Raw genomic sequence first — 20840 nt, 5'->3', positions numbered from 1 at the left:
CACAAGAAGCATTTCCTGATGTGAACCATGCCTCGGACATAAAGCTGGAAAGGGTTACAAAAGTATCTCTAAAAGCCTTGATGTTCATCAGTCAACGGTCAGACAAATGGTCTATAAATGGAGAAAGTTCAGCACTGTTGCTACTCTCCCTAGGAGTAGCCATCCTGCAAAGATGACTGCAAGCGCACAGCGCAGAATGCTCAATGAGGTTAAGAAGAATCCTAGAGTGTCAGCTAAAGACTTACAGAAATTTTGAGTTGAGTTGTTTGCAAGGAACACACAACACTATTTGTAGAGAAACAAAAGGCACAGCAACATCAAAACCTCATCCCAACTGCAAAGTCTGGTGGAGGGAGCATCATGGTTTGGGGCTGCTTTGCTGCCTCACGGCCTGGACAGCTTGCTATTATCGATGGAAAAACAAATTCCAAAGTTTATTAAGACATTTTGCAGGAGAATGTAAGGCTACCTGTATGCCAATTGAAGCTCAACAGAAGATGGGTGATGCAACAAGACAACAGAATGGCTTCAACAGAAGAAAATACACCTTGGAGTGGCCCAGTTAGAGTCCTGACCCGAACCCGATTGAGATGCTGTGGCATGACCTCGAGAGAGCAGTTAACACCAGACATCCCAAGAATATTGCTGAACTGAAACAGTTTTGTAAAGAGGAATGGTCCAAAATTCCTCCTGACCGCTGTGCAGGTCTGATCCGCAACTACAGAAAACATTTGGTTGAGGTTATTACTGCCAAAGGAGGGTCAACCAGTTATTAAATCCAAGAAGACATGAAAACGTAACATTGTTTGTGATTTATTAGTATAAGCAGACTGTGTTTGTCTCTTGATTTATGACCAATTAATGCAGAAATTAAGGTAATTCCAAAGGGTTCACATACTTTTTCTTGCCACTGTACCGGTACCTCCTGTATATACTAGGTGGTGTCAGGACTGTATCGGTACCTCCTGTATATACTAGGTGGTGTCAGAGGACTGTACTGGTACCTCCTGTTTATACTAGGTGGTGTCAGATGACTGTACCGGTACCTCCTGTATATACTAGGTGGTGTCAGAGGACTGTACCGGTACCTCCTGTATATACTAGGTGGTGTCAGAGGACTGTACCGGTACCTCCTGTATATACTAGGTGGTGTCAGAGGACTGTACCGGACCTCCTGTATATACTAGGTGGTGTCAGAGGACTGTACCGGTACCTCCTGTATATACTAGGTGGTGTCAGAGGACTGTACCGGACCTCCTGTATATACTAGGTGGTGTCAGAGGACTGTACCGGTACCTCCTGTATATACTAGGTGGTGTCAGAGGACTGTACCGGTACCTCCTGTATATACTAGGTGGTGTCAGGACTGTACCGGTACCTCCTGTATATACTAGGTGGTGTCAGGACTGTACCGGTACCTCCTGTATATACTAGGTGGTGTCAGGACTGTACCGGTACCTCCTGTATATACTAGGTGGTGTCAGGACTGTACCGGTACCTCCTGTATATACTAGGTGGTGTCAGGACTGTACCGGTACCTCCTGTATATACTAGGTGGTGTCAGAGGACTGTATCGGTACCTCCTGTATATACTAGGTGGTGTCAGAGGACTGTACCGGTACCTCCTGTATATACTAGGTGGTGTCAGAGGACTGTACCGGTACCTCCTGTATATACTAGGTGGTGTCAGAGGACTGTACCGGTACCTCCTGTATATACTAGGTGGTGTCAGATGACTCTACCGGTACCTCCTGTATATACTAGGTGGTGTCAGAGGACTGTACCGGTACCTCCTGTATATACTAGGTGGTGTCAGAGGACTGTACCGGTACCTCCTGTATATACTAGGTGGTGTCAGATGACTGTACCGGTACCTCCTGTATATACTAGGTGGTGTCAGATGACTCTACCGGTACCTCCTGTATATACTAGGTGGTGTCAGAGGACTGTACCGGTACCTCCTGTATATACTAGGTGGTGTCAGAGGACTGTACCGGTACCTCCTGTGTTTTTAGCCTCTGTATTGTTATTGTGTTTTTATTTTATTTTTTACTTTAGTTTATTTAGTAAATATTTTCTTAACTATTTCTTGAACTGCATTGTTGGTTAAGGGCTTGTCAGTAAACATTTCATGGTAAGGTTCTCACCTGCTGTATTCAGCGCATGTGACAAACACACTTTGATTTAATCTAGGCGGCATATACGGTAGTGTATAGGATAATATGTACAGTGCCTTGCGAAAGTATTCGGCCCCCTTGAACTTTGCGACCTTTTGCCAAATTTCAGGCTTCAAACATAAAGATATAAAACTGTATTTTTTTGTGAAGAAGTGGAACAACATTTATTGGATATTTCAAACTTTTTTAACAAATCAAAAACTGGAAAATTGGGCGTGCAAAATTATTCAGCCCCTTTACTTTCAGTACAGCAAACTCTCTCCAGAAGTTCAGTGAGGATCTCTGAATGATCCAATGTTGACCTAAATGACTAATGATGATAAATACAATCCACCTGTGTGTAATCATGTCTCCGTATAAATGCACCTGCACTGTGATAGTCTCAGAGGTCCGTTAAAAGCGCAGAGAGCATCATGAAGAACAAGGAACACACCAGGCAGGTCCGAGATACTGTTGTGAAGAAGTTTAAAGCCGGATTTGGATACAAAAAGACTTCCCAAGCTTTAAACATCCCAAGGAGCACTGTGCAAGCGATAATATTGAAATGGAAGGAGTATCAGACCACTGCAAATCTACCAAGACCTGGCCGTCCCTCTAAACTTTCAGCTCATACAAGGAGAAGACTGATCAGAGATGCAGCCAAGAGGCCCATGATCACTCTGGATGAACTGCAGAGATCTACAGCTGAGGTGGGAGACTCTGTCCATAGGACAACAATCAGTCATATATTGCACAAATCTGGCCTTTATGGAAGAGTGGCAAGAAGAAAGCCATTTCTTAAAGATATCCATAAAAAGTGTTGTTTAAAGTTTGCCACAAGCCACACCAAACATGTGGAAGAAGGTGCTCTGGTCAGATGAAACCAAAATTGAACTTTTTGGCAACAATGCAAAACGTTATGTTTGGCGTAAAAGCAACACAGCTCATCACCCTGAACACACTATCCCCACTGTCAAACATGGTGGTGGCAGCATCATGGTTTGGGCCTGCTTTTCTTCAGCAGGGACAGGGAAGATGGTTAAAATTGATGGGAAGATGGATGGAGCCAAATACAGGACCATTCTGGAAGAAAACCTGATGGAGTCTGCAAAAGACCTGAGACTGGGACAGAGATTTGTCTTCCAACAAGACAATGATCCAAAACATAAAGCAAAATCTACAATGGAATGGTTCAAAAATAAACATATCCAGGTGTTAGAATGGCCAAGTCAAAGTCCAGACCTGAATCCAATCGAGAATCTGTGGAAAGAACTGAAAACTGCTGTTCACAAATGCTCTCCATCCAACCTCACTGAGCTCGAGCTGTTTTGCAAGGAGGAATGGGAAAAATTTCAGTCTCTCGATGTGCAAAACTGATAGAGACATACCCCAAGCGACTTACAGCTGTAATCGCAGCAAAAGGTGGCGCTACAAAGTATTAACTTAAGGGGGCTGAATAATTTTGCACGCCCAATTTTTCAGTTTTTGATTTGTTAAAAAAGTTTGAAATATCCAATAAATGTCGTTCCACTTCATGATTGTGTCCCACTTGTTGTTGATTCTTCACAGAAAAATACAGTTTTATATCTTTATGTTTGAAGCCTGAAATGTGGCAAAAGGTCGCAAAGTTCAAGGGGGCCGAATACTTTCGCAAGGCACTGTATATATATATATATATATATATATATATGTATACAATAAGTTTTGTATTGATTCCTATGTTGATGATGTAAATAATATGTGTTGGTCTGTGGTGTGTAATGAGGAGCAACCAGACACTGCACTTGACACATTTATGAACTTGCTTATTCCAGTTACTAATAAGCACCCATTAAGAAAATGACTGTAAAAACTGTTAAATCCCTGTGGATTGATTAGGAATTGAAAAAGCACTTTTTGACCAAGAAGCTGAGTGATGGAGTGCTGCATCAGATGACCTGGCCTCCACAATGTAGAAAATAGTCAAAAGAAAAAAAACCTTGAATGAGTAGGGTGTTGTAAAACTCTGGACCGGTAGTGTATATATAAATACAATGCATTCAGAAAGTATTCAGACCCATTGACTTTTTACACATTTTATTACGTTACAACCTTATTCTAAAATTGATTAAATTTGTTTTTTTCCCCCTCATCAATCTACACACAATACCCCATAATGACATCACAATACCCCATAATGACATCACAATACCCCATAGTGACATCACGATACCCCATAATGACAAAGCAAAAACTGTTTTTTAGAATTTTTTGCTAATATATTAAAAATTGAAAACTGAAATATCACATTTACATAAGTATTCAGACCCTTTGGCTCAGTACTTTGTTGAAGCACCTTTGGCAGCGATTATAGCCTCAAATCTTCTTGGGTATGACGCTACAAGCTTGGCACACCTGTATTTTGTGAGTTTCTCCCATTCTTCTCTGCAGATCCTCTCAAGCTCTGTCAGGTTGGATGGAGAGTGTCGCTGCACAGCTATTTTCAAGTCTCTCCAGAGATGTTTGATCAGGTTCAAGTCCGGGTTCTGGCTGGGCCACTCAAGGACATTTAGAGACTTGTCCCCAAGCCACTCCTGCATTGTCTTGGCTGTGTGCTGTGATAGAAACATTACATATTTACCTGGTTTGTTTGATCATTAATAGTTAGAAATTAATACTTAACAAATAGGACATTTCTGTTTAATTCTGTGTTTCTGTAAAGAGAAGGTTTCCACTCAAGGAAAAATGGGTTTTGCTAGAGATAGTTTGAGCTGACAATGACTTGGTGATAATTACCTACAGCTGGCATTCCATAGACAAGATGTGGTGTGTGTGACCCAGATAGAGAGAGCCTGGAACGGTTTAGAACAATGCCTTATTGTTTCATCTTCCTGGCATCTGGGAAACTGAGCCGGGTGTAGATAACCAAGGTGGCTTATGGGAAGGTTAGAAATGACTGACTAAGCATTTTTTAGGGCCTATATAACATGTTTTTTTTTCATTTTCAATTGGGTTCTCAGCCTAACAGTCAAAACGATTTGATTATTTTCAATAATGAATTGATATTAAATAAAGATGATTCTTTGAAGAAATGACCAAGTCTCTCAGTACTGAATTTCCATGACAGTACGTAATACTATCATCCGCATGTACATATACACAAGTATATTACGTTGTCTTATGCTTAGGGTCGTTGTCCTGTTGGAAGATGAACCTTCGCACCAGTCTGAGGTCCTGAGCCCTCTGGAGCAAGTTTTCATCAAGGACCTCTCTGTACTTTTCTCCGTTCATCTTTCCCTCGATCCTGACTAGTCTCCCAGTCCCTGCCACTGAAAAACATCCCCACAGCATGATGCTGCCACCACCATGCTTCACCGTAGGGATGGTGCCAGGTTTCCTCCAGACGTGATGCTTGGCATTCAGGCCAAAGCGTTCAATCTTTGTTTTATCAGACCAGAGAATCTTGTTTCTCATGGTCTGAGAGTCTTTAGGGGCCTTTTGGCAAACTCTAAGCGGGCTGTCATGTGCCTTTTTTACTAAGGAGTGGCTTCCGTCTGGCCACTCTACCATAAAGGCCTGATTGGTGGATGCAGAGATGGTTGTCCTTCTGGAAGGTTCTCCCATCTCCAGATGAACTCTGGAGCTTTGTCAGAGTGACCATCGGGTTCCTGGTCACCTCCCTGACCAAGGCCCTTCTCCCCCGATTGCTCAGTTTGGCCGGGCAGCCAGCTCTAGGAAGAGTCTTGGTGGTTCCAAACTTAATCCATTTAAGATTGATGGAGCCCCCTGTGTTCTTGGGGACCTTCAATGCTGCAACCGTTTGTTTTGGTACCCTTCCCCAGATCTGACTCGACACAATCCTGTCTCTGGGCTCTACGGACAATTTCTTCAACCTCATGGCTTGGTTTTTGCTCTGACATGCACTGTCAACTGTGGGACCTTATATAGACAGGTGTTTGATGACTCCTTGCTGTCCCCAGTCCACCTGGCCGTGCTGCTGCTCCAGTTTCAACTGACCTGAGCCCTAGGACCATGCCCCAGGACTACCTGACATGATGACTCCTTGCTGTCCCCAGTCCATCTGGCCGTGCTGCTGCTCCAGTTTGAACTGTTCTGCCTTATTATTATTCGACCATGCTGGTCATTTATGAACATTTGAACATCTTGGCCATGTTCTGTTATAATCTCCACCCGGCACAGCCAGAAGAGGACTGGCCACCCCACATAGCCTGGTTCCTCTCTAGGTTTCTTCCTAAGTTTTGGCCTTTCTAGGGAGTTTTTCCTAGCCACCGTGCTTCTACACCTGCATTGCTTGCTGTTTGGGGTTTTAGGCTGGGTTTCTGTACAGCACTTTGAGATATCAGCTGATGTACGAAGGGCTATATAAATAAATTTGATTTGATTTGCCTTTCCAAATCATGTCCAATCAATTGAATTTATCACAGGTGGACTCCAAGTTGAAGAAACATCACAAGGATTATCAATGGAAACAGGATGCACCTAAACTCAATTTCGAGTCTCATATCAAAGAGTCTGAATATTTATGTAAATTAATCTAAAAACCAATTTTTGCTTTGTCATTCTGGGGTATTGTGTGTAGATTGATTATGAAAACTTGTAATTTAATCAATTTTAGAATAAGTCTGTAATGTAACAAAATGTGGAATAAGAGGAGGAAGAGGAGGACCATCCTCAGTGAATTTCACAAAAATTGTAAAACATTAAAAGTTATCCTTTTTAGATAAAACTATACTAAATATATTCATGCCAACAAATAATTGATTAAAACACAGTTTTGCAATGATGGTCTACAGTAGCCTCAACAGCACTCTAAGGTAGCACCATGGTGTAGCAGGAGGACAGCTCGCTTCCGTCCTCCTCTTGGTACATTGACTTCAATGCAAAACCTAGGAGGCTCATGGTTCTCACTCCCTTCCATGGACTTACACAGTCATTATTTTTTAATTTAATTGTACCTTTATTTAACCAGGCAAGTCAGTTAAGAACAAATTCTTATTTTCAATGACGGGCTAGGAACAGCTAGGAACAACTGCCTGTTCAGGGGCAGAACGACAGATTTGTACCATGTCAGCTCAGGGGTTTGAACTTGCAACCTTCCGGTTACTAGTCCAACACTCTAACCACTAGGCTACCCTGCCGCCCCATTATGACAACTTCCGGAGGACGTCCTCCAACCTATCAGAGCTCTTGCAACATGAACCGACATGTCCACCCAATCAAAGGATCAGAGAATGAATCTAGTACTGAAAGCATCAGCTACAGCTAGCTAGCACTGCAGTGAATAACATGTGGTGAATAGTTGACTCAGAGAAAGACAATAGTTGAACAGTTTTGAACAAAATAATTTAAAAAAAAAGGATTAGCAAGTCATTTTTTTCCCACTTTCAGTTTCATTAACTTAGCTAGCACATGCAGCTAGCTAGCTTAGCCTACTCAGAGGGATGCTATGTTAGCTAGCTGGCTATAACAGAGGGATGCTATGTTAGCTAGCTGGCTATAGCAGAGGGATGCTATGATAGCTAGCTGGCTATAACAGAGGGATGCTATGTTAGCTAGCTGGCTATAACAGAGGGATGCTATGATAGCTAGCTGGCTATAACAGAGGGATGCTATGATAGCTAGTTGGCTATAACAGAGGGATGCTATGTTAGCTAGCTGGCTATAACAGAGGGATGCTATGTTAGCTAGCTGGCTATAACAGAGGGATGCTATGTTAGCTAGCTGGCTATGACTATCCAACACAACACTGGAACCCTTCCAAGTCAAGGTAAGCTTTTGGTTTTATTAATTTATTGCCACCGGGTTTACTAACGCGTTAGTTCTATTAGCTATTTTGACTATGCCGTTACTTTAGCTAATAAGGTGACAACTATATAGGCTGTGTGTAGCAATTATGACATGGTTTGGCATGGAAAGATTTTTTCTCCTGGCCATATACGGCTGATGTGTTGTGCATTGAAGTCCACAAGAGAAGGGAAAAGGTGAGAGGAGAACGTATAGATGCGAGAAGCAATACAACGTGGCTGCTATGAAAGTGAACTGTGTTTCACACGTGATCAGGGGTGTATTCATTTAGACGATTCTGTTACGTTTCTTAAACGGAAGCAAACGGAAACAAAACGGGGATAAACATGCCTGGATTTGTCCAATAGAAACTCTTGTTTGCAACTGTTGGACTAATGATTACACCCTAAATCAACTAGATGCAGGCAAGAGTGTGAAAGGAGGTTTTGAATGGGTCACTGTCACCTCAAATATTTATCTTGTCCTGCGTTGTTGTAAATAAATAAATATGTTGTAAATAAGGCCATGCTTATGAATAAATAAATCGTCCTCCCTCGTCATAAACGGCACTGACCGCCACAGATATATATTCCGGGGGATTAAAGTGATATCCCATTATACGCCCCCTGATCACCACGGTAACACGTCCTGTTACCCAGAACCCCCAAGTTCAGAGGTCAACAGTGACGGTGTTATCACCCTTAATCAGCCAATCAATGACCTGATTTTGACCTGAGTAATCAAAAGGTTGTAACTAATACAAAGCTTACAGTGTTCAGAGTGTGTGTGTGTGTTCAGAGTGTGTGTGTGTGTGTGTGTGTGTGTGTTCAGAGTGTGTGTGTGTGTGTGTGTGTGTTCAGAGTGTGTGTGTGTGTGTGTTCAGAGTGTGTGTGTGTGTGTGTGTGTGTGTTCAGAGTGTGTGTGTGTGTTCAGAGTGTGTGTGTGTGTGTGTGTGTGTTCAGAGTGTGTGTGTGTGTGTGTTCAGAGTGTGTGTGTGTGTGTGTGTTCAGAGTGTGTGTGTGTGTGTGTGTGTGTGTGTGTGTGTGTGTGTGTGTTCAGAGTGTGTGTGTGTGTGTGTTCAGAGTGTGTGTGTGTGTGTGTGTGTTTAGAGTGTGTGTGTGTGTGTGTGTGTGAGTGTGTGTGTGTGTGTGTGTGTGTGTGTTCAGAGTGTGTGTGTGTGTGTGTGTGTGTGGTGTGTTCAGAGTGTGTGTGTGTGTGTTCAGAGTGTGTGTGTGTGTGTGTGTGTGTTCAGAGTGTGTGTGTGTGTGTGTGTGTGTGTGTGTGTGTGTTCAGAGTGTGTGTGTGTGTGTTCAGAGTGTGTGTGTGTGTGTGTGTTCAGAGTGTGTGTGTGTGTGTGTGTGTGTGTGTTCAGAGTGTGTGTGTGTGTGTGTGTGTTTTAGAGTGTGTGTGTGTGTGTTCAGAGTGTGTGTGTGTGTGTGTGTGTGTGTGTCCATCGTAGTGGAGGATGAAAGTGCTCCTCTCAGAACAGAAACATGTCATCACGTTGTTCAGGTTTAGTGTGTGTGGGTGTGTTTAGTGTGTGTGTGTGTTTAGTGTGTGTGTGTGTGTGTGTGTGTGTGTCAGAGTGTGTGTGTGTGTGTCCATCGTAGTGGAGGATGAAAGTGCTCCTCTCACAGAACAGAAACATGTCATCACGTTGTTCAGGTTTAGTGTGTGTGGGTGTGTTTAGTGTGTGTGTGTGTTTAGTGTGTGTGGGTGGGTGTGTTTAGTGTGTGTGGGTGTGTTTAGTGTGTGTGTGTGGGTGTGTTTAGTGTGTGTGTGTGTGTGTTTAGTGTGTGTGGGTGGGTGTGTTTAGTGTGTGTGTCCATCGTAGTGGAGGATGAAAGTGCTCCTCTCAGAACAGAAACATGTCATCACGTTGTTCAGGTTTAGTGAGGTGGTTCTATTTAATACAACAACCAACATTCTGTTACTAACAAATAAATACATGATTACACCCCTCACAACCCCAGACAACCCCACCCCCAATGTGTGCGTGTTTGGTTTGCGTGCGGTGTGTGTGTGCGATGCGTACATGTTTGTCTCCTCTGTGTGTGTGTGTGTGTGTGTGTGTGTGTGTGTGCGATGCGTACATGTTTGTCTCCTCACTGTGTGTGTGTGTGTTATGCAGCGCGGGGGCTGAAGAAGGGCAGGGCTCGGATGTAGAGGTCCAGTCTAGTAGAGAAAAGGTCAGAAGACAGCTGCTCCCCCAGAACACACAAAGGATTCTTCACTATGTACTCTACATACAGCTGGAATAGAGAGACAGAGGTTATAATACTACATACAGCTAGAATAGAGAGACAGAGGTTATAATACTACATACAGCTGGAATAGAGAGACAGAGGTTATAATACTACATACAGCTGGAATAGAGAGACAGAGGTTATAATACTACATACAGCTGGAATAGAGAGACAGAGGTTATAATACTACATACAGCTGGAATAGAGAGACAGAGGTTATAATACTACATACAGCTGGAATAGAGAGACAGAGGTTATAATACTACATACAGCTGGAATAGAGAGACAGAGGTTATAATACTACATACAGCTGGAATAGAGAGACAGAGGTTATAATACTACATACAGCTAGAATAGAGAGACAGAGGTTATAATACTACATACAGCTGGAATAGAGAGACAGAGGTTATAATACTACATACAGCTGGAATAGAGAGACAGAGGTTATAATACTACATACAGCTGGAATAGAGAGACAGAGGTTATAATACTACATACAGCTGGAATAGAGAGACAGAGGTTATAATACTACATACAGCTGGAATAGAGAGACAGAGGTTATAATACTACATACAGCTGGAATAGAGAGACAGAGGTTATAATACTACATACAGCTGGAATAGAGAGACAGAGGTTATAATACTACATACAGCTAGAATAGAGAGACAGAGGTTATAATACTACATACAGCTGGAATAGAGAGACAGAGGTTATAATACTACATACAGCTGGAATAGAGAGAGAGGTTATAATACTACATACAGCTGGAAGAGAGAGAGGTTATAATACTACATACAGCTGGAATAGAGAGAGATAGGTTATAATACTGCATACAGCTGGAATAGAGAGAGAGACAGAGGTTATAATACTACATACAGCTGGAATAGAGAGACAGACAGAGGTTATAATACTACATACAGCTGGAATAGAGAGACAGACAGAGGTTATAATACTACATACAGCTGGAATAGAGAGACAGACAGAGGTTATAATACTACATACAGCTGGAATAGAGAGACAGACAGAGGTTATAATACTACATACAGCTGGAATAGAGAGAGATAGGTTATAATACTGCATACAGCTGGAATAGAGAGACAGACAGAGGTTATAACACACAGAGGATTATTCACTATGTACTCTACATACAGTGAGAGTGGGAGAGAGAAAGAGAGAAGAGGGGGAGAGAGAGAAGAGAGAGGGGGAGAGAAGGGGGGGAGAGAAAAGAGAGGGGGAGAGAGAAAAGAGAGGGGGAGGGAGAAAAGAGAGGGGGAGAGAGAAAAGAGAGGGGGAGGGAGAGAAGAGAGGGATACTGGGTTACTTACGCACCCCCATGCTTACCGTGCTGTATATCTGGTGCAGTATATCTTTAGCGTTGGGAACTCCCAGGTCTGTGTTCATTATGATCTTGATGCCAGTAGCTGTCTCATAGTAGTGCAGTTTATACTTGCTGGTCTGAAAGGTCAAGAAACCATCCTTCCTGTGGAGGGGTTAAGGGTAAACAACAGTGAAGGAAGCTGCATAGGCTACTAAACCTTCATACGACTACTCAGAGCAAATCTTAAGACTTCCAATCGTTGAATATAAGATTCAGGAGGATGACCACGCAAGACTGATGTTAACACATACCATACCCATCCATCCACCCATCCATCCATCCATCCATCCATACCACCCACCCATATCACCCATCCATTCCACCCACCCATCCATACCACCCACCCATCCATCCATCCATACCACCCATCCCATCCATACCACCCACCCATCCATCCATACCACCCACCCACCCATACCATCCACACCACCCACCCACCCACACCACCCACCCATCCATCCATCCATCCATACCACCCATCCATCCATCCATCCATACCACCCACCCATACATCTATACCACCCACCCATACATACATACATCCCAACCACCCATACCACCCACCCCCACCACCCCATCCATCCATCCACCACCCACCCACCCATCCATCCATCCAACCCACTCATCCATCCATCCATACCACCCACCCACCCATACCATCAATACCACCCATCCATACCACCCACCCACCCATCCACCACCCATCCATCCATCTATAACACCCACCCATCCATACCACCCACCCATACATACCACCCACCCATCCATCCATACCACCCACCCACCCATACCACCCACCCCTCCATCCATACCACCCACCCACCCACCCATACATACCACCCATCCACCCACCTATACATACCACCCATCCACCCATCTATACCACCCACCATCCATACCACCCACCCATCCATCCATACCACCCACCCTTCCAGCCATACCACCCATCCACCCACCCATCTATACCACCCATCCATCCATACCACCCACCCACCCATACCTCCAACACCACCAATCCATCCATCCATACCACCCACCCATACCATCCATCCACCCAGCCATCCATCTATACCACCCACCCATACCACCTACACATACATACCACCCATCCATACCACCCACCCACACATCCATACTACCCACCCACCCATACCATCCATACCACCCACCCACCCATACCTCCAACACCACCAATCCATCCATCCATACCACCCACCCATACCATCCATCCATACCACCCATCCATCCATACCACCCCCCCATCCATACCACCTACACATACGTTCCACCCATCCATACCACCCACCCACCCATCCATACCACCCACCCCACCCATACATACCACCCATCCATACCACCCACCCATCCATACTACCCACCCATCCACTCTGAAGGATACATATCCAGGGGAGACATCTTGCTGCAGAAGGATCTAATGGAGAACAGCATCCCATACATCAGCTTAAACTCCTGGGAGAGAGAGAGACATGAGGGAGAGAGAAACCAGTCTAGACAATTGTATCACTTATATTATAATAAGGTCTGTATGAAACAAACTTGTATGGGTGGTTATGAAGATGGGTGGTATGTATGGGTGGTATGAAACACTATGTAGTCTATACGAAACACTATGAAGCGAGTATGGATGGTTATGAAGATGGGTGGTATGAAACACGATGTAGTCTATACGAAACACTATGAAGCCTGTATGGATGGTTATGAAGATGGGTGGTATGTATGTATGTATGTATGGGTGGGTGGTATGAAAAACGATGTAGTCTATACAAAACACTATGAAGCCTGTATGGATGGTTATGAAGATGGGTGGTATGAAACACTATGAAGCCTGTATGGATGGTTATGAAGATGGGTGGTATGAAACACGATGTAGTCTATACGAAACACTATGAAGCGAGTATGGATGGTTATGAAGATGGGTGGTATGTATGGGTGGTATGAAACACTATGTAGTCTATACGAAACACTATGAAGCGAGTATGGATGGTTATGAAGATGGGTGGTATGTATGGGTGGTATGAAACACTATGTAGTCTATACGAAACACTATGAAGCCTGTATGTATGGTTATGAAGATGGGTGGTATGAAACACTATGAAGCCTGTATGGATGGTTATGAAGATGGGTGGTATGTATGGGTGGTATGAAACACTATGTAGTCTATACGAAACACTATGAAGCCTGTATGGATGGTTATGAAGATGGGTGGTATGAAACACTATGAAGCCTGTATGGATGGTTATGAAGATGGGTGGTATGAAACACTATGAAGCCTGTATGGATGGTTATGAAGATGGGTGGTATGTATGGGTGGTATGAAACACTATGTAGTCTATACGAAACACTATGAAGCCTGTATGGATGGTTATGAAGATGGGTGGTATGTATGGGTGGGTGGTATGAAAAACTATGAAGCATGAATGAAGCGTTATGAAGCCTGTATGTCACGTTATGCCTCCTGTCTCACCTCTTCCTTGGAGATGCCGGCCTGTTTCTTGCGGTTCCACTCCCCATAGTGCAAACAGCTTCCGTTACGATCAAAGATGTACAGGTTATGAACCGTCATCTATACAGGGGTCAGAGGTTAAAGGTCAGGGTTCACTTCGACCACAACTGGTGACATTGTGAATCCTTTATATTGCCTTTTTAGTCATGTGATGGCTAACCATGAAACTACCCCTATTATGAAGTGCAAGACAGAGCAAGGAATTACTACTTCAATCTGTGTCATTATTTTTGGACTCTCCCTTACTAAATATTCGCCTTGCAACTAACTACAATATAAACGAGTGTGTGTGTGATGTTGCTATTGAGCTAACGTTGGCTAGGTAGCTAAACATTCAAGATATCTAGTTACACTGCGCTATCTGTGTCGTTACTAGCATTCTCTAACTTCGAAAATAACTAACAAATAACTATCAATAAAGAGAATTAGTCGAGAATCAAAAACTGTTCACCTTTCTCTTCCTGTTTCTTACAGAAATACCCCAAAAGAGACGCCCCTTCTACTGCCTGACGATAAAAAGTCTGCCAAAACTCGTTCGTTCCGGGTATGAAATTAATGATTGGAAGGAGAGCAAAATACTATAAGAATAGAATAGTATGTCTGTTTGTGCTACTATTTTACACACCAAGATAGGATTTGAGCGATAATTTCAGAAAGGCACTCCATAAACTGCGTTGTTTTGTCAAGCTACGTGAGGAAATGCGCTACTTGCGTACAAGTGCTCCAACTCGACTATTTCTTCCGTATCTTTGGTATCCACATAGACCCGTACGCCGGGTTGCCATGTTCGCGATTTTCTGGTTTACTTAAAAGACGATGTCGGAGGTGAAGATGTAATGGTAGCAGGTTTAGGGTTTTTGGGCTAGTTTTAAATTGCACCTCTACCTAACAAAAATATAAACGCAACCATTTCAACGATTTTACTGAGTTACAGTTTATATGAGGAAATCAGTCGATTCATTAGGCCCTAATGTATGGAATTTCACATGACTGGGGGTTCAGCAAGGTGGGCATGGGTGGGCATGGGCCCACCCACAGGGGAGCCAGGCTCAGCCAATCAGAATGAGTTTTCACCACAAAAAGGGCTTTATTCCAGACAGAAATACACCTCAGTTTCATCAGCTGTTTGGTTATTTTTTATTTAACCTTTATTTAAACAGGTAGGCTAGTTGAGAACAAGTTTTCATTTACAACTGCAACCTGGCCAAGATGAAGCAAAGAAGTGCGACACAAACAACAACACAGAGTTACACATGGAATAAACAAACGTAGTCAATAACACAATAGAAACGTCTATACAGTGTGTGCAAGTGAGGTAAGATTAGGGAGGTAAGGCAATAAATAGGCCATAGTGGTGAAGTAATCACAATTTAGCAATTAAACACTGGAGTGATAGATGAGCAGAAGATGAATGTGCAAGTAGACATACTGGGGTGCAAAGGAGAAGAAAAAAAACTATGGGGATGAGGTAGTTGGGTGGGCTATTTACAGACAGGCTGTGTATAAGTGCAATGATCTGTAAGCTGCTCTGACAGCTGATGCTTAAAGTTAGTGAGGGAGATATGAGTCTCCAGCATCAGTGATTTTTGCAATTCGTTCCAGTCATTGGCGGCAGAGAACTGGAAGGAAGGTGGCCAAAGTTGGAATTGGCTTTGGGGATGACCAGTGAAATATACCTGCTGGAGTGCGTGCTACGGGTGGGAGGTTCTATGGTGACCAGTGAGCTGAGATAAGGCAGGGCTTTACCTAGCAAAGACTTATAGACGACCTGGAGCCAGTGGGTTTGGTGACGAATATGAAGCGAGGGCCGGTCAACGAGAGCATAGAGGTCGCAGTGGTGGGTAGTGTATGGGGCTTTGGTGACAAAATGGATGGCACTGTGATAGACTGCATCCAATTTGCTGTGTTGGAGGCTATTGTGTAAATGACATCGCCGAAGTCAAGGATCGGTAGGATAGTCAGTTTGGCAGCATAAGTGAAGGAGGCTTTCTTGCGAAATAGGAAGCCGATTCTAGATTTAATTTTGGATGGGAGATGCTTAATGTGAGTCTGGAAGGAGAGTTTACAGTCTAACCAGACACTGATGCATTTGTAGTTGTCCACATATTCTAGGTCAGAACCGTCCAGAGTAGTGATGCTAGTTGGGCGGGCAGCAATCGGTTGAAGAGCATGCACTTAGTTTTACTTGCATTTAAAAGCACTTGGAGGCCACGGAAGGAGTGTTGTATGGCGTTGAAGGTCGTTTGGAGGTTTGTTAGCACAGTGTCCAAAGAAGGGCCAGAAGTATACAGAATGGTGTCGTCTGCGCAGAGGTGGATCAGAGACTCACCAGCAGCAAGAGCGACATCGTTGATATATACAGAGAAAAGAGTAGGCCTGAGAATTGAACCCTGTGGCACCCCCATAGAGACTGCCAGAGGTCCGGACAACAGGCCCTCCGATTTGACACACTGAACTCTGTCTGAGAAGTAGTTTGTGAACCAGGCGAGACAGTCATTTGAGAAACCAAGGCATTTGAGTCTGCCAATATGAATGCGTGATTGAGAGTCGAAAGCCTTGGCCAGGTCGATGAATACGGCTGCACAGTATTGTCTGTACACCCGTGACCAGCTCTGAAACTAGATTGCATAGTACGGTGGGGATTCGAAATGGTCAGTGATCTGTTTGTTAACTTGGCTTTCAAAGACCTTAGAAAGGCAGGGTAGGATAGATATAGGTCTGTAACAGTTTGGGTCTAGAGTGTCACCCACTTTGAAGAGGGTTGGGGTAGCCAGGGGTTGGGGTAGCCAGGTGGAAAGCATGGCCAGCCGTAGAAAAATGCTTATTGAAATTCTCAATTATCGTTGTGGATTTTAATCATTGTGGAATCTGAAAAGACATCTCGAAAGCATTATGGTATACTTACTATACTAACATACATGCTATACTAGCATACTTACTATACTAACATACATGCTATGTTAACTTACATGCTAAAAGAAAGGAATGAGGTGGGTAAGCAAAGTATTTATAAACAAAATATCTGATCTCTTAAACGTTTTGTTAATTTTTGTTCTATTATCTATACATTAGGCCTGGCATATTCCCACATTCAGGCAGCTTTCCATTTCGATTGGGTTATTTTACCTAAAAACCTTTAAGGCCTACATATAGAAAAATAAGGCCTAAATATAGAAAAATAAGGCCTACATATAGAAAAATAAGGCCTACATATAGAAAAATAAGGCCTACATATAGAAAAATAAGAAACAGCTCTGCATCTCTCCCCAGCAGGACAAGAGTGGCCAAACGGGTGTTTAGCTTCCCCAGTGCCTCTGCATCTCTCCCCAGCAGGACAAGAGTGGCCAAACGGGTGTTTAACTTCCCCAGTGCCTCTGCAAGTGAGGAGAGGATATTCTCAGCTGCTGGCTGGCTCTCCAGAAACCATGCATGAGCCTGAAGCCACAGAGTGGCCAAACTCATGTTTCTAAAAATGAATTTAAAAAATAAATTCAAAGGCAATAATAGAGTCATTTTTTAATTTAATTTGTATTTCATTTTAAGTATATCATAGCATATATGCTCAATTCTCAACCAGCTGCTATTGTCACGACTTCCGCCGAAGTCGGCTCCCCTCCTTTGTCATGTTCTGACCTTAGTTCTTTGTTTTGTATGGTCAGGGCGTGAGTTGGGGTGAACAGTCTATGTTCCTTTTTCTATGATTTGGGATTTCTGTGTTTGGCCTGGTATGGTTCTCAATCAGAGACAGCTGTCAATTGTTGTCCCTGATTGAGAATCATACTTAGGCAGCCTGGTTGTCCCTGATTGAGAATCATACTTACAGCCTGGTTGTCCCTGATTGAGAATCATACTTAGGCAGCCTGGTTGTCCCTGATTGAGAATCATACTTACAGCCTGGTTGTCCCTGATTGAGAATCATACTTAGGGAGCCTGGTTGTCCCTGATTGAGAATCATATTTACAGCCTGGTTGTCCCTGATTGAGAATCATACTTACAGCCTGGTTGTCCCTGATTGAGAATCATACTTAGGGAGCCTGGTTTCACTTTTGAGTTGTGGGTGATTATTTTCCGTGTCAGTGTTTGTGCCAAACGGGGACTGTTTTGTTTGTTTCGTTATTTCACGTTGTTATTTTGTAGTTTAGTGTTCATGTAAATGAAGTATCGTTATGGACACTTACCACGCTTATAGTAAACCATATCAACTGCTTATAGTAAACCATATCAACTGCTTATAGTAAACCATACCAACTGCTTATAGTAAACCATATCAACTGCTTATAGTAAACCATATCAACTGCTTATAGTAAACCATATCAACTGCTTATAGTAGTAAACCATATCAACTGCTTATAGTAGTAAACCATACCAACTGCTTATAGTAAACCATAGACACATTTGCATCTGTTGGCCATTAATTAGCCTATTACTTCTATGACAATGTAGGCCCCTGTAGTCTACCGTTTTATAGGCTACGATAAATATGTTGAAATGATGATACCACTGGAGTCAGTGCAAATCAATTTGTGCCACTTGTGTAGCTTACCTGAAGCTGTCAAACTGATTTAATAATTAGCCTGTAACTTCAGTTTATGGTTTGTGTCATTATGCAGTTCTTAATGACCATGTTTAGTTCATGAAAAGGGAAGTTATCAATTGTGATCACAGTCACAGTTTTATCGCAATTGTCGATCAGCTGTTAGAATGCATTAGATTGAAGGTAATAGTCAGTTAGATTAGGCAACAGGTAAAATAAACCAAAAAAACACTGGCTGTTGTTGACAAGCATAGGCCTATTCTGTTCAAATCCATATTATTAATATTTCATTCAGTGTTTGAAATTATGACCCCATCCCCAGTAGCCTATTCTAGTAACATTCGTTTTTTGAAGTTCAATAAGGGCAAATTATATTTTCTCTTGCGACATTCAAATACATTAGCTAGCAATAATTATTATTTGATGGAAAACCGAATTTAGCTTCAAAGGTCGTTCGAAGTTAAATCGAGATTCCTTCTTAATTCGCTCGATAACGTTATAGAAAATGGGTTTATTGACTAAATGTGTCAACCCATCTCTTGCTGTTAAAAAAATCACAATGTAGGCTACTATTCAGACCTTGTGTGCAGCACTGTGAGATATCAGCTGATGTAAGAAGGGCTTTATAAATACATTTGATTTGAGTGCGGGTTTTGAGTAGTCAGGGGGAAAACAAATTTTATCTTGACCTGGCAACCCTGGACGTTCACTAAATAAGTGGTTTCAAAATGGCGGCAGCAACGGCGATGCGGTTCGGTCAGCTCTCCTCCGGTAGCGACATGGCACCGGACTGGACCACGAAGGAAGTCAGCACCGGGGTAAGTGGTCCGCATGGTGTGGCTGAAACCGGACCAGATAGGTTGTACCAGTGCAAAGTTAGCAAGTTAGCCAGAACTTTGTTACCTCCACTGAATGAGACAGCACTTATGGCGACAGTCATTGTTAGCTAAATTACTAATGATAGCCTCTCCATCAAACCAAGTTCATTCATTATCATTTCTTGCTATCTCATACAACTAATTTAGTTAAGTTGAGACCGTTGGCTAATGATTTTTGATTAGTTACGTTTGAACAAAACTTAACCAAATATTTTATAAGTAAACCATGACAGACCACAGCCTGTCGTTTCTAATGGAAACAAGTCAGTCATAGTGGGCAGAGCCAAGCACTAGGTAGTGAGATCCTATTGGCCAGTTTTGACAGACATCTGCATATGTCTGTTCGGGAACGCCTACTCTGTGAAGTGCGCCTGTGCAATAACTCGATTCGCCTTTGCGCACCTTCTAAACAAAGCGATTTTTAAAATATTTTGGGGAAGGGTAAAGTCTACAAATCTTAGGGCGCTCTTTTCATAACACATTTTAGTTTTGGGAACAGAGGAGATCAAATGTTTCATAGACGTGAAGAATGTCGGCCAAAAGTCCTGGTAGTGTCGTTCAGATCACCTTCTCAAAGCCCTGGTAGTGTCGTTCAGATCACCTTCTCAAAGCCCTGGTAGTGTCGTTCAGATCACCTTCTCAAAGCCCTGGTAGTGTCGTTCTGATTTCTATCACCAGAAGCATGTGGACAAGATGAAAACACACAGTGCATTCAGAAAGTTCTCTCTATGTTCTATATGTTAACCCTATATATTCTATATGTTAACCCTATATAACCCTATATATTCTATATGTTATCCCTATATATTCTATATGTTATCTATATAACCCTATATATTCTATATGTTAACCCTATATAACCCTATATATTCTATATGTTATCCCTATATATTCTATATGTTATCTATATAACCCTATATATTCTATATGTTATCTATATAACCCTATATATTCTATATGTTATCTATATATCCCTATATATTCTATATGTTATCCCTATATATTCTATATGTTATCCCTATATATTCTATATGTTAACCCTATATAACCCTATATATTCTATATGTTATCCCTATATATTCTATATGTTATCTATATAACCCTATATATTCTATATGTTAACCCTATATAACCCTATATATTATATATGTTATCCCTATATATTCTATATGTTATCTATATAACCCTATATATTCTATATGTTATCTATATAACCCTATATATTATATATGTTAACCCTATATATTATATATGTTATCTATATAACCCTATATATTATATATGTTATCCCTATATATTATATATGTTATCTATATAACCCTATATATTATATATGTTAT

General features: G+C 42.3%; 2 protein-coding genes across 2 annotated transcripts in view; one reads left to right on the top strand and one right to left on the bottom strand.

The window, feature by feature from the left end:
- Positions 1–9822: 9822 nt before the first annotated feature.
- Positions 9823–14697, bottom strand: trappc1 (trafficking protein particle complex subunit 1). The gene is made up of 5 exons (XM_042327955.1): positions 14540–14697; positions 14050–14148; positions 12964–13034; positions 11528–11666; positions 9823–10192 (listed from the first exon to the last, which is right to left on the bottom strand). Exons 2-5 carry the CDS (start codon positions 14146–14148, stop codon positions 10064–10066), a joined length of 438 nt encoding a protein of 145 aa, XP_042183889.1. The 5' UTR covers positions 14540–14697; the 3' UTR covers positions 9823–10063.
- A 4604-nt stretch (positions 14698–19301) lies between these two features.
- Positions 19302–20840, top strand: part of LOC121847357 (proteasome subunit beta type-6-like) — a 12944-nt gene continuing 11405 nt past the window's right edge. Inside the window, exon 1 of the mRNA XM_042327954.1 lies at positions 19302–19440. Within this exon, the coding sequence (XP_042183888.1) occupies positions 19351–19440 (90 nt within the window). The 5' untranslated portion in view covers positions 19302–19350. The remainder of the gene's footprint in view (positions 19441–20840) is intronic.

Source organism: Oncorhynchus tshawytscha, linkage group LG10, assembly GCF_018296145.1.
Source record: "Oncorhynchus tshawytscha isolate Ot180627B linkage group LG10, Otsh_v2.0, whole genome shotgun sequence".
NCBI classification, from domain to species: domain Eukaryota; kingdom Metazoa; phylum Chordata; class Actinopteri; order Salmoniformes; family Salmonidae; genus Oncorhynchus; species Oncorhynchus tshawytscha.
This window is presented reverse-complemented; position numbering and strand designations above follow the sequence as displayed.

Excerpts from the sequence above, each read along its gene's own strand:
- trappc1 (XM_042327955.1), bottom strand. The coding sequence starts at position 14,148 with ATGACGGTTCATAACCTGTACATCTTTGATCGTAACGGAAGCTGTTTG. Across the intron at positions 13,035-14,049 it reads CCGGCATCTCCAAGGAAGAG|GAGTTTAAGCTGATGTATGG; the intron begins GTGAGACAGGAG and ends TCTCTCTCCCAG. Across the intron at positions 11,667-12,963 it reads AAGATGTCTCCCCTGGATAT|GAAGGATGGTTTCTTGACCT; the intron begins GTATCCTTCAGA and ends ACCCCTCCACAG.